The sequence below is a fragment of the Solanum lycopersicum genome, chromosome 2 (genome assembly GCF_036512215.1).
Source record: "Solanum lycopersicum chromosome 2, SLM_r2.1".
NCBI lineage: Eukaryota > Viridiplantae > Streptophyta > Magnoliopsida > Solanales > Solanaceae > Solanum > Solanum lycopersicum.
The window spans coordinates 38,740,149-38,754,563 of record NC_090801.1 but is presented as its reverse complement, the minus strand read 5'-3'; the positions used below and the strand labels follow the sequence as shown (position 1 = coordinate 38,754,563).

The 14,415-nt window shown below is 32.5% G+C and overlaps 2 protein-coding genes across 2 annotated transcripts; one reads left to right on the top strand and one right to left on the bottom strand.

Annotated features, from left to right (window-relative positions):
- The first annotated feature begins 3,702 nt into the window (after positions 1-3,702).
- LOC101259992 (CBL-interacting serine/threonine-protein kinase 23) lies at positions 3,703-10,974 on the top strand. Its single transcript, XM_004231493.5, has 15 exons — positions 3,703-4,625; positions 5,121-5,183; positions 5,456-5,527; positions 5,622-5,729; positions 5,816-5,896; positions 6,020-6,073; positions 6,167-6,292; positions 6,430-6,519; positions 6,688-6,807; positions 6,896-7,021; positions 7,485-7,601; positions 9,079-9,135; positions 9,226-9,300; positions 9,684-9,762; positions 10,733-10,974. Exons 1-15 carry the CDS (start codon positions 4,437-4,439, stop codon positions 10,747-10,749), a joined length of 1,374 nt encoding a protein of 457 aa, XP_004231541.1. The 5' UTR covers positions 3,703-4,436; the 3' UTR covers positions 10,750-10,974.
- Positions 10,975-13,042: 2,068 nt separating this feature from the next.
- LOC101259687 (transcription termination factor MTEF1, chloroplastic) lies at positions 13,043-14,140 on the bottom strand. The gene has a single exon (XM_004231492.5). It carries the CDS (start codon positions 14,075-14,077, stop codon positions 13,157-13,159), a length of 921 nt encoding a protein of 306 aa, XP_004231540.1. The 5' UTR covers positions 14,078-14,140; the 3' UTR covers positions 13,043-13,156.
- Between the last annotated feature and the right edge of the window lie 275 nt (positions 14,141-14,415).

Here is a 14,415-nt window from a genome sequence, read left to right as displayed (position 1 = left end):
GAGATGTAATGCCTATCAAGAATTGTTCATACTCAAAGCTTGAACTCAAGACTTCTGGTTAAGCGAGAAGAAACATCATCATTTATTTGAGGAAAAAACAAATTGGATGCGTCGATAAAAAGTGAATTTAATTTTTTGGATGAGTATTAAGGAATTGAAGAAAGTGAAACTAAAAAAGATATCTTAAAATTTTGTGTCTTAATTTCACAAAATGTGCTTAAATATTTTCTATCTTATAAATGATATATATAAAATATGAGAACTTAATTTTTTTTTTCATTTTTGTGTCTACTTATATAAAAGATCATACATTGATTCATTATGATAAATTTTTTCACCTTATTATTTACTAATAGTATCCGTATATAAACTATAAATTGATACATATTTAAAAATATTACACACAAACAACAAACACGCACATGCACACACACGTGCGCGGGTGCATATACACATGACTTTTTTTTTTTAAAAAAAAGAAAAGAATATGGTAGATGTTAATCTTTTGCACTCTTGATTCGCATATCCAGGTGTTTGTCTTTATATTGATCAACTTTTTTTGTATTTATTTTCTAATTTGATTTTTATTTTTATTTTAATAATTTCAAAAGTGTATTTCATGTTCAATTATTATTTATTATTTTTAATTAATTATTGTTGTTATATATATATATATATATATATATATATATATATATATATATATATATATATATATATATATATATATAAATGACAAAAACCGAATAGCCAAAATACATTAAAAGAAATCAAAGTGATGAATGATTAACTTAATTAATGTTTTAATTAATTTAATTTTCCATTAAGTAGAAAAGTAGATTCAAACCAAATCATAAATAATCCTATTAAAAATATTGAGTTCCGACTTGAATTTAGTGAATGAAAATATGTTGTAGGAAAATATCAAATTTTAAAGAGCATACTAAAAAATAAAAATAAAAATTGGACTTAGGAGAGATAAGAGAAATAAATAAGACCTTTAGCCCATCTTTTTTGTAAATGGGACCCAAAATCCACTTGGCAAAGTAAATGAGGATCTCACACAAGTATTGTCTACCACCTAATATTTATGCCTCTCATAGAATAATATTTTTCAAGAATGAGATACGACAGGTTTAGTGAAGATTGGGGTTGTTTGGGTTTAGACTAGGCTTTCTTCTCTTATCAATGTTTGGAGTTTTTCAAGGCTACAACAAATGGTTTATGGAGGGGTATTATTTGATTGCAACACCAATGACTAGATTAACTCAGAAGTATGTTTCTTACCATTTCTTCCACAAGTGCAAGATGAGCTTTCTAAAGCTCAAGGCCTTATTGACTTCAACTTTTATTTTATTTGATCTTGGACTACATATTCTTTTGTGTATGGTTACTTTGTTACACGTCTGAAGTTATTGTGTAATTCTTTGCATGTTCCTATGTAGCTAGCTACTCATGTAGGTGATTTCTTGGTAGTGGATCAAGTGTATAAGTCTTAAGTGGTGATTATCTTGGGGTATGATAGTTGACTAGCTATGGATTGACTATCTCTTTTATCATGAGGTCTTGGGTTGTTTTTCTATGAATGTTACGTTGTCGATATCCTTTTGATTGTGTAGAAGGATACTCATGATAGTCATATGCTAAGGGGGAGTTATATCATTTTTAGGGCTTGGTGATTAGAAGGAAAGATGTGCTTGACTTATCATGCTTTTTGTTTGTGATAGTATTGCTAACATTCCTTCCCTTGAATTTGTTCGATGGTTAGCGAGTGTTTTAAGGTATTTTCTACCGACTTACCTAGATTTCTTTATGAACGTGACATGGACTTTGACATTAGGTTAAGTAGGGCACCTATTCCATTTCTATTCTTTCATATAGGATGACACTCACTAAGTCGAGAGATCTTAAGGAGTAACTCCAGCCTCCAGGACATTCTATTTAATGGGTTTATTCAACCTAGTAAATTTTTGTGGGGGTGCTCATATTCCGTTTGAGAATAACATAGATGACATTCCGTATGTGTATTGACTATCGACAGGAGAATAAGGTGACTATCAAAAACATTTATCCAATACTGCTTATTGATGACTTGTTTGACAAGCTATATGGTGCAATAGTATTTTTGAAGATAAATATGAGATCGATTTACAGTTGAGGATTAGGCCTACATACATTACCAAGACTCCTTTTAGGACTTGCAACGACTAGTACAAATTCCTCGTTATGTATTTAAGTTAGATCAATACCCTGGCTAGATTTATGTGTGTTCAAACAATTTCTTTTGACTTATTTGTAATAGTGTTTGTTATGACATATCAGTCTACTCGAACAATATGAAGCAATGTGAGTAGCATTTGAGAGTTGTGCTTCAGACTTTGCGGGATCAACAATTGTATGACAAGTTTTTTAAGAGTGAGTTTTAACTTGAGTCCGTAGCATTTTTGGAGTACATGATATCCAATAATGAGATTATAACGAATCTAGCAAAGATTGAGGTTGTTTGTGTTTAGACTAAACCAACTTCTCCAATCGAGGTTCAAAGTTTTTCTAGGTTACTACAGACGATTTATGGAGGGGTACTCTTCGATTGCAACATCATTGATTAGATTGACTCAAAAGAATATCCTTCGGGGGTTCGACGAGTGCAAGATGAATTTTCTAAAGCTCAAAGCCTTATTGACTTCAACTCCAATTGCAACTCTTTCTATTGATAGTCATGGGTTTACAACCTACTCGGATGCTTTCGTAGTTGGTTTGGGTTGTGTCTTGATGTATTAGAGCAGAGTTATTGCATATGTTTTTAGCAGATGGAGGTTCAAGAGAAGAACTACCCTACTCTTGACTTGGAGTTGACGGTAGTAGTTTGAATTGATTTGAAGACACTATCTATATGGAGTTCATTGTAAGATCTTCACTGATCATCGTAGTCTTGGGTGCATTTTTAGTCAGAAAGACCTTAATTTGAGACATCACAAGTTGTTGAAGTTGCTTAAGAACTACGACCTTAATTTCATCATTTTTGTAAATGAACTAGCTTAATACGCACATTCTGTTGTTATCTCATTCATTATCACACAAACATTGTCATAAATTAGAGCCAGTTTGACATTACTGCTAAAAATTTCTTATTTTTTAAAGCTTTTTTTAAATGTCTTTTAAAAAAAAGTGCCTTTGAACAAAAGTAATTTGTGTTTGACTAACTTATTTGAAAAGTTTTTTGGATAAGCAAATCGTGTTTGATTAATTTTTTAAAAAAAGTGCTTTTTGAGAGTCAAATTACAAAAAAGAATACGTATCAATGTCCAAACAAAACTTCAATTTCGAACCTGTTTAGATTGACTTTTGATTTATGACTTATAAGCCCAAAGCCATAAGTTAGGATTTCTAAATTTATGTCTTTTGACTTATTTTTGTCATTTTATAAGTGCTTATAAACACTTTTTAACTTTATCAAAACACTTCAAAACTGATCTCATAATTTCATATTATGATAGATACTATATCCCATGACCAAACGTAGTCTTAGTATTAAAATAGAAAACTTTCTTTGACTACATAATTTTAATAATTGTGAAGACATTTAATAAAAAATTGTTTCTCCCATCACTAAAAGGTGTACAATGAGAATGTGACACATATTATTCTTCCTTAATCAAAATCCAATTACTAAATTTCTTATTTTATTAGCCTCTTGATGTTAATTGTTAATATAATATATTTTGAAACATGCAGTCCCAGGCATTACCTTCCTCAGTTCGTTTCTGTTTCTTGCCATGACAGCTTCACCCTTCCTCGAAAGCACAATATTATCTACCTTACTATACATTTTTCTCTTTAATCATACCATATAAATATCATATGATAAAATAAATATAATATAATAAATAGTAGTAGTATCATTTTTTCTTCAACCAAAGAAGAAAATCACCATTAAAGACTTTTCCCATCAGTTTCGCCGCCCTTGTTGCCTTTCTTTCATCACAATCAAAATCCAATCTTTTTCTTCTTGTTTTCTTCCAAAGATCCAATATTTTCTCTCCGATACACCCAGAAAAAGTGATATGTAACAGAATCCACCTTCCAATAATAGCAATTTCATTTCTAAAAATACTTCTGATGGATTTTTTGTGTTTTTCGTTTCACTTCCCAAAAGGGTTTTTGCTTTATCAAACATACCCTTTCCTATCAAACTTCTCATAATTTTTTTTTCTGAATTTTGGGATTTTTTAAAAACTCTTTTTTTTGTGTGTGTGTGGGGTGGAGAAAAGGTTAAAGATGAGTATAGCCAAGTCCCAGGTTTGGCAACCTTGTAAAAAGAAGAGGATTTAGCTTTAGGCATATAATTATATTAAGAAAATAAAAAGATTTCTGAAAAAAAGAAGAAGAGGGATTTGAAGATCTATAAGGAAGAAGATTTGGATTGAATAAGGGAGATGGGTTCAAGATCAAATAATGGAAGTGGGACTGGGAGGACAAGAGTGGGAAGGTATGAACTTGGGAGGACATTGGGGGAGGGTACTTTTGCAAAAGTGAAATTTGCTAGGAATGTTGAAACTGGTGATAATGTAGCCATAAAGATTCTTGATAAAGAGAAGGTCATGAAGCACAAGATGATTGGTCAGGTAAATTTTACAAATATATTTTCTTTGAATCTGATGCTTTCTAGTGTTGATCCTTTTTGTTTCCTGGACTTTTATCATGAATATTGTAGAACATGATTGAACTTCAAGTTATCTCAGGTCTTAAGTTTGCGATATTTTATTTTCTTCATGTTTGACCTGGTATGTATGTGTAATATTTGGCCTGAAATTCAAGTTGATTTACCCTTTCTTAATGAATTCTAAAATCTTTTTAAAGACTCATTTTTAATGGTGATGCTATTTTATTTATTTATGTTTTATGACGTTTCAATGACAGCTTAGAAATACATGAATGATGCTTATGAGTTTTGCAGCAATTTGACTCCGACTTCTGAGAAGTTGTCCCTTTAAAATTGATACATTCTACTCCTACATGTTTTTTAGTTTTCAGGAGCTTTAGTTAGAATAACCTTGTGGAATCTTTGTTGTTTCTGAATATTGAAAAGTGCAAATTGTAACATTGCTTGTCCTTTGCAGATTAAACGGGAAATATCAACCATGAAACTTATTAGACACCCCAATGTAATCCGGATGTATGAGGTTAGTATTAGCCTTTTATATCTAGCTTTTTTATTACCCCAGACCCTTCCCTCCCCTTCCCTTCCCTTCTCTCCCCATGCCAATGAAAATGAAATAGTAAAAAATGCAATTATAAAGGAGAAAAAGAACAGGGATTCCAGTTAGTTCCTCTTTTGTTGATTACTTATCTTTCGGGCCTGATAACCAGATTGTTAGAGCAAAATAATTGGTGCAGTTTTCCAAGTACTGCTTCACTGTTTAACTGCTAAACAATTCAAACTTCTATCGTGTAGGTCATGGCCAGCAAGTCGAAGATATATATTGTTTTGGAATTTGTTACTGGTGGCGAACTATTTGACAAAATTGTAAGATGCTCTTCCTTTAGTAGATAACTTCTATTTTCATTCATGTCATTTGCAATAGGAGATGTGTAAGCTTTCGCTGTTTTGTTGAGGTTAGGCTAGTAAAGGTAGGCTCAAAGAAGATGAAGCAAGAAAGTATTTTCAGCAGCTTATCAATGCAGTGGACTACTGTCATAGTAGAGGTGTATTCCACAGAGACCTCAAGGTAAAGAATGAATAGTTCTCCAGGAGATTCTACAGAGCGAATGATAATGAAATTTGGTTATAATCCTTGCTTTTCTTGATTTACAGCCTGAGAACTTGTTATTGGATGCCAATGGTGTTCTTAAAGTTTCGGATTTCGGATTGAGTGCGCTGCCTCAGCAAGTTCGCGTATGACAACTTCTTATCTCTTGCAAAGTCACTCTTTACTCTATTTGATTGATCAGCAACTGCTGTATAAGTTTGCCAACACAAATTGAATAAGTACATAAGTTTGTTGATATGTCATTTTAGGAAGATGGACTTCTACATACAACATGTGGAACACCAAATTATGTGGCTCCAGAGGTGCTCGCTCATAAGTTTGTCCCATCATTCATTTTATTTCTACATCCTGTGAGCAACAGTTTTGATTCTTATTTTTGCTTCTTGCTACTGTAGGTGATCAACAATAAAGGTTATGATGGAGCTAAGGCTGATCTGTGGTCATGTGGTGTAATCCTTTTTGTACTTATGGCTGGTTATCTACCTTTTGAAGAGTCAAATCTTGTGGCATTATATAAGAAGGTGTGCATATTTATTACTGGTCATTCGAAAATACACTGTATTTTATACATTTCCCCTGAAAGAGAATGTTGAGAGAAGTGAATATTATTGGCAGAAGTCTTAGAATGACACATGATGATGTGCCGATTTGATTGCAGATACATAAAGCTGAATTTACATGTCCACCCTGGTTTTCCTCTAATGCAAAGAAACTGATCAAACGAATCTTGGATCCCAATCCACAGACGGTATGTTTGTGTATCTCTCTCTCCAATAGAAAGGAGGAAATAAAGCAGTGAAGTTACTTGGTGAAATTTTGTTTACAGACTAATGTGTTTTACTGGCTCTTTATCTGCTTGCATTAAGCTGCTCATTCATTTCCAAAGTTTACTCGGAATTTTATCATTTGATTACAGCGCATCACAATTACCGAGGTCATTGAGAATGAATGGTTCAAGAAAGGGTATTGTCCACCTGTTTTTGAACATGCAGATGTTAGTCTTGATGACGTGAATGCTATTTTTGATGAATCTGCTGTAAGTAAACTTGTTTCTGCATAATGAGTCTGCCAGAATTTTGAATTTGTTGTTTAATGAGTGCTCGTGTGCTTTTCCACAAACACAGAACTCTTCGAATCTTGTTGTTGAGAGGCGGGAAGTACGGCCTGCTGCACCGCTGACTATGAATGCTTTTGAGCTTATTTCAACTTCTCAGGGTCTCAATCTCAGTTCTCTGTTTGAAAAGCAAATGGTATGTGTTGGTCAAGCTTATGATCTTACACACAGCTTCTCAAGTGGCACATTTTAACATTCTTATTCACATCAATGTTCAAGTAAATAAATGTATCGTCACATTTTAGATTGGAAAACCATATGAATTTTTTGAAGTTTCAGTTTTAAGTTTTAACATTTGCGAATAATGTTGAGCCTTACAGAAATTACTAGTTCTAGGTTATGGTAAATATGAACATTGTTCACCATTGTGAAGTCTCAGTTCAAATGAGTTACTGTTTAAAACCAAATATTGCATAGGTATATCTTACTTGCTTTCTGCAATGCACATTTGTACAACAAAAGCAACACTTTTTCAAACCCAAAAGGGAGAAACAAAAAGAATGAACATGTCGCACATACAAGTTTCATTGCTTGGTTTTCAGAAGGATCTAATCCAAGCAGTTTTAAGCATGTGAGACTAATCTAGGTCACTTTTACAGGGGCTGGTCAAAAGGGAGACAAGATTTACATCGAGATGTCCTGCGAATGAAATTGTTTCAAAAATTGAAGAAGCTGCTGTACCTTTGGGATTCAATGTGAGGAAGAATAACTACAAGGTGATTGGGACAAGTCATTCTTGTGTATTATACTTAGGCTTGTTTGAAAATCCACCCTGGGTGTAATTTACACTCTCTGATATGTAATGGCTTGGTCACATCAGGTAATTGGGTGTAATTGGTAGGAGTAATTACACTCTCCAATTTTGAGGGGTTGGTATTGCTGGTAATTACAAGTGGGTGACTTTTTAATTTCTTCCTTTAATTTCTTATTTTATTTTTTTGTTTTAACTTATTTTTTAATTCTATTATTTTAAATTTGTTTTTAATTATTCTAATATTTTCTAAACATATATTTTTTATTTTTTATTATTTATTATTTATATTTCATTTCATTCTCATTCTCAACCTTTACTTCATTTTATTCAATGTGGTTTTTCGTGTTATCTATTTTATTTGTTTATTCCATGTTTTTTTTCATTAGCATTAGTTTGTTAGTATTCTAATTTTCAAATCAAAGAGTAATATTCATTGTTGAATAAGGTTATAGACATGCTTTTTCCTTTTCTTTTAAATCATATTTATGTACGTTATGTGAAATTTTGACATAAAAGTATAATATTAATTTTTTTATTTTAGTTTCATTTTTTTAGTAATATTGACTTGATATCTTTTTGGCAAATCTTTTGATAATTTTATGACATGATATTTCTAATATTAATTTTTTTTGTCAAATATGCATTTCATAATGTTCATAGAAATCTTGTACTTCTAATTTGGTTAAAGTATATTACTTTGTCAGCTATAAGTCAATTTTTTGTTGTAATATTAGTTAAGAGAATATGTTTATTAGTTAATATATTAATAAAAGACAATATATACTTAAATATAATTTTATATCATTTATAAAAGCCCTTATTTATCTAATATAAATTTTTAGTTTTACATAATCAATTTTTATTTTTAAAATTTGATATAACCTTACAGTTCACTTGTAATTACATTGTGGCACAAACAAGTCATCGTAATTACTAGGTTGTGTTATACTATCCTAATAATTACATCAATTCCACTTACGAGGTGACTTTCCAAACAGACCCTTTGTTTTCTTTAATTTTAAGTCTTCCAGAAGTGTTGTGATTTGAATAAATGTTGCTCAGAGTTGTCGATAGGTTTTCAGGCAACTCTAATACTCATTTCAGCATTGTAATGTTCATATTTTTCCTTCCTAACAACTGCTAAGTTTCTTCAATCAAGCATAGTTATTAAATGTATGAGCAGTTGAAATTCTTTAGGATCTCAAAATTCCAATACTCTAGTTGGTTCATTGCTATTATTAAAATTTTATTCGCGATACATTTTTCTTCTCTTTTTCTATTCTATATAATAACTGCTCAGTTTCTTCAATCAAGTATAGTTCTTATAGATATGAGCAGGTTGAAATTATTTAGGATCTCAAAGTTCTAATACTCTAGTTGGTTCTTTGCTATTGTTAAAATTTCATTCATGATAAAATTTCCGTCTTCCTCTGTACCAGATTAAGCTTCAAGGTGAGAAGAGCGGGCGCAAAGGTCACTTGAATGTTGCAACTGAGGTATGTTTGTTCGAAGGACCTTCAGGGTTGCTAAGTTTTTCATTGTCATTCAAACTTCTAATACAACTTCCGACACTGAGTCTGCTGTAGATTTATGAGGTGGCACCTTCACTCTACATGGTTGAGCTTCGCAAGGCTGGAGGAGATACCTTGGAGTTTCACAAGGTAAACCAAATTGGAAGTTGTTGCCGTGTTTAATGATTTATTGACAGATATACATGAGACCTCTCTTGTGTGGTTTGCTAACTAAGTTAAGTGGAACCTCTAGTTGAAGTGAAGACAGATAGCTGGCTCTGCTTATTTGTGGATTTTGGTTAAATCGCTGCTTATTTGTGGATTTTGGTTAAATCTACTCAAGTACTTTCACTACTGCTATATGCATAGAAGACTTGACGTGATGTTTGACATTTGGTCTTACAAGGCAGTTCGTTGTTTTATCTATGAATCTCTAAAATGGTTATGTTGTATTGATAGAGTTGAGCTATATCTATATCAGGTTTGTCCATGCATGTGCCTTTATGCTGATACAGTTAATCTTTTCTATACAGTTTTACAAGAACCTGTCCACCGGATTGAAAGACATTGTTTGGCAATTGGGGGATGAAGCAGGAGAGGAAGTAAAAGATGGTTAGTATAAATATACTATGATGACTGCACTAACTAATTACCTATTCCAGACTGTGTTTGGATATGCCGGTATTTGCTTTTTACTTGTATATAAATGGGGATTATTAGATGCATGATCTTCTTATGTGTCAGTGGTCAAATAGACATGAAGGTGGTCGCTTTTTTTTTTTTTTGGGGGGGGGGGGGGGGGGTATGGGGTGGCTGATAGGAGGAGCCTTGAGTTAGGAACAAAAATGATGCCTTTGTTGTCAGAAGAACAAAACCAATGTTAAAAAAAAAGTGAGCGCTGTTACTTGTAGGGGCAGCCCAATGCATTAAAGCTCCCGCTATGCGCAGGGTCTGGAGAAGGGCCTGATCACAAGGGCCTATTGTACGAAGCCTTATCTTGTATTTCTGCAGCAGGCTGTTTGCAAGGCTTGAAGCCGTGACCTTCATGGCAGCATCTTTTCCCTTCCACACTGTTAATTATAGCACAAGGACAAAGGTTCTTAACGGCCTTTAGTGGGGCTGTCAGCCAAATCATACATAGTGCATGAAATTGCGATTAATGCGCTTCGGTAGAAGTGCTTACTTTTGTTTTTTCACATTAGGTTAGCTCTTCTGGGGATAAAACATCATTTTGGTTCAGAACTCATCTTTAGTGGATGTGCAATGTCTCCTAGCATAGAAAGTAGTCGTGTCTGATTGTGTCTCTTTCAAGTGTCTTTCGTAAACAACCTCTCTACCTCCACGAGGTAGTTGTAACGTTTGCTTCTTACACTCTACTCTCCCCATACCCCACTTGGTGGATTTCACTGGTTATGTTGTTGTGCATGGAAATTGCAGCTATATCAGAGGGACTCATAAATGCTTTACACAATCCCTCCTGTTCCCTTTCTTTATATGGAAAGAAAGCTTCAACAAATGACTAATTTCGAATTGCTAACAGCTAGCATCAAATTTATGTTTCTTTGTCCTTTTAATGGTGCAGGTATTGTCTCAACTTGATTTTGGAGTGTGAATGTGTGATGTCCGTGGGTTACCGATGTGTATAACAATGTGCTACTGGATATTAGATACTGTTGTGCTGTTAAATGGACTTGTTTATTGTCAAACATTAAGTGTTTTAGCATCAAGGAGTTTCCATATCAATGTTTTATCCAATGATTGAAGCTTGTAAACTTGAAAGAATAGATGCATGTTTTACGCTGCAAAATATATGTTTTTATTGAACTGGATGCGGTACTAAAATGTTTTCTATATCGTTTCGCTCGATCCAATATTTGGATTGCTACTTTTTCTTCTTTTTTTTACAGAAATATGTTACAAGCTAATTTGCCCCTAAAAATAATCAGTCGCTGTTTCTAAACAGAGGGTACTTGTTACTCTTTACATAGCAATTTGCCACTTCCCTTTTTAAGGATTTCTCTAAAGCTTTAAGTTGGAAATTTTACGAAAAAACTAGATAACTAGACATACTTAATTACCCTATATACTATTATTACATCTACATGTGAATTGACTTTTAAACAATGTATCTAGAATAAATTATCTCTATATTTGTGATACACTTATCTAGACATATTTGTAGGTTCCAAAATTTGGTAGGATATTAATATTACAAATTAGAGTATATCTAAGTAGTTAAATTCTTAATTAGCAGGATGTATGTAAATTCCTGAAATTTTATCATATAACTAAAAAACATAAATTTCTTAAACATTTTTAAAAAGAACAATTAATCAAAAAGGCCCAAATAGGTCCATTTATTTTGAATTATGTAGGAGCACTATTTAAAAGAAAAGACTATTTTTTTTTAAAAAAAATAATAAATAAATATAAATACTAATTTTTGTCTGTTATTTTTGGATAATAATATATTAAAAAAAGATATTTTTGAATATAAAAATGTGACTTTTTAAAATCAAATAATAAGAAAAACAAACAAAGATTGGTAGATCATCAATCATATAAAAAAAAGGCGTAATAATCCGATGAATCCTTGTACTTGTATCAGTTTGTATTCAGGACCCTCCTACTTAATCATTTGTCATTGAGCCCTTAAACTCAATTAAAATGGGACTTTTAAGTCCCTCCCACCATGTGTGTAGCTCACTCTCCTTTACATAAATGACATGTCATATCCATATAAGATATATTAATGTCATGCCATAATTATTTCATAACTATTTTTAAAAATTATAAATCAAAATTATTTAATAAAAAATAAAATAATAAAACCTTAATTTATTCTTTAGAGTATTATTTTACCATTTTTTGTTCAACTTTTTCTTGAGCTTCATTACTTCAATTTCACGTTTTGCATTTTCATATGCTTTTATATGTTCTGTTTGATCAATTAATATGTTTGTTTAATGATAGAAAAAGTGGTGAAGTTGTTAATGGAAAAAAAATTCTCTTCCAATTTCCAATTGCATTGCAAAAATCCATAAAGAAATTTCATGCCAAATCCAACTTTTTTTTCCGTTCTTCATAATCATTTTCAGCCATTTTCATCCCAAACACAACCTTTTTGTTTCCTTTTTCAGAATCTATTAACATCAACTTATCAGATCTTGGGTATAACTTGAGTCCATTAATTCATTGCGGAAGGAGAAAGTGACATTAGTGGTATTCATTGAAGCACTGAATCATAGTGGTGAGAGAGAAGTGGCATTGGCGTCTGAGCGCTGAATTGTTGTCCCTAGAGACTATTATTTCACAATGGAGTAAGGGAGAGAGAGGCGGCACTGGTCAATGTAGAGGAGAACTAGATGGGTGAGGGTGCGAGGTGATGGCAGTGTAGAGTTTTTTGAACCAGATTTGGTGGTGGGATGACTTAGGTTGTTGATTTTGTGGAGGTTGGAGGAGGAAAGGAAAATGGTGATGGTGTGCAGTGGAGATGTAGACAGGTGAGGGAGAGAGTATAACGATTTCGCCGGCAAAAATGGCGACGACGGTGGTTATGACTCACTCCATAGATTTTGGATGAAGATGGCGAAAAGGATGGGATAGTTGATGAAGATCGAAGAAGAAGGAATTTTTTATTAATTGTTTTTAAAAAAATTATTTATTTTATAATTTTAATTTTTTTAAACCCAAAAATGTCACTCACTCGCCTTAAGAGCGTGAAGTTACACACTTTTGCCAACTCAGATATTTTAGTGTCACATAAGCGTGGTCAATGGTCAGAGGTATTTATTAAATTGTATTTTATTGAGTTTAAGAGCTCAGATGACAAATGATTAAGTAGGATGATCCAGAATACAACATGATACAAGTATAAAGGTTCATCAAATCATTATGCCAAAAAAAATAATATATGCATTAGCTTTAGTGAGGTGAAGAGTTAGAAAATACATTAGAATAACAAAGCAAAGAATTTACAAATAAAAAAGAAAAAAAAAATTTAGTTCTATCTAGTTTTTTGGCTTATCAAGTGATTGAACTCTTCATCAGTAGTCTTGAGCATTAATGACAATGGAATTGAAACTCCATTATCTACAAGTTGAATATGCCTTGGCTTTATTCTTTTATCCAAACTAAAAGCAAAGTACTGAGGAAAATCTTTCAATTCATCCAATTCACCTTCCATTTCTTGTGAAAAGTATTCAAATTTTGGCTTGAAATTATTCTGAATGCTGAAAGTGAATAGTCCCGGACATCTCAAAGTCATTTCAACAGCTTCTCTTCTTGTAAATCCTAAACTTACCAAATAGTGAAGCTTTGGTATCAACGTATTTTCGACACTAGAAACGAGTAATATTGGATCTTGATAAGCTAAATGATGTACATCTGTAAATCCAAGTCTTTGAAGATAAAACAGAGTTGGTTTGAGCTGATCTTTAACACTACAAATGAGTAATCTTGGACATTTGTTGATTACCTTTCTGAAATTGTCTTCAGGGACTCTTAACTCTTTTGAGAGGAAATTGAATACTGGGTTGAGTTCAGATCTTATATCTGAGGTTAAAATTGTTGGACACATTCCGATTATTCTCGCAAAGTCTTTCTGGTAAAGTCCTTTGGATTGAAGGAAAGTGATGATGGAATGAATCGCGTGTAAAGACGCGGTGTGAAGACAGGGGTTTTGGGATAGTGCTTTCCCTGAATCAACACCCATTATTTCTAAGCATAAGATTTTCTCTTTGAATTGCAATGAGATGTTCTTGTGTGTTGGTTGATAAAGTGGGTTGTTTTGAAGAATTGATTTTGGTTTTGTTGGTGATAAAAGACTCATTTGTTGATCTGAACATGATGCTGATGACGATGGTGATGGTAATTTCTGAACAGAGAAACATAAACAAGAATGAAAAGATGTTGCTGCACTAGTCATGTTTGCTGTGCTACTAACTAAGAAGTATTTTGCAAGTTTATGAGAAAATAGATTCCTTTCTACCAATCTGTTGATTTTTATAAGGCCACTTGGCAGTTCCCTTTCAATTTATTGGCTATCACTTGATTGTGTAGATTGGATAAGCATATTCTAAACGAGGCTTTTGATGCACCATGACAAGTAATTGTAACCATCCGTTTCTAATAAAGGACAGATTGGATTATTCTATTCACACACAAAAATGAAAAGGAAATTATAATCATTTTAATTATGTAACTACATACTTCAGTATGATTATGTAATTATACTTCGGTATGGTTGTAGATATGAAAAGTTAT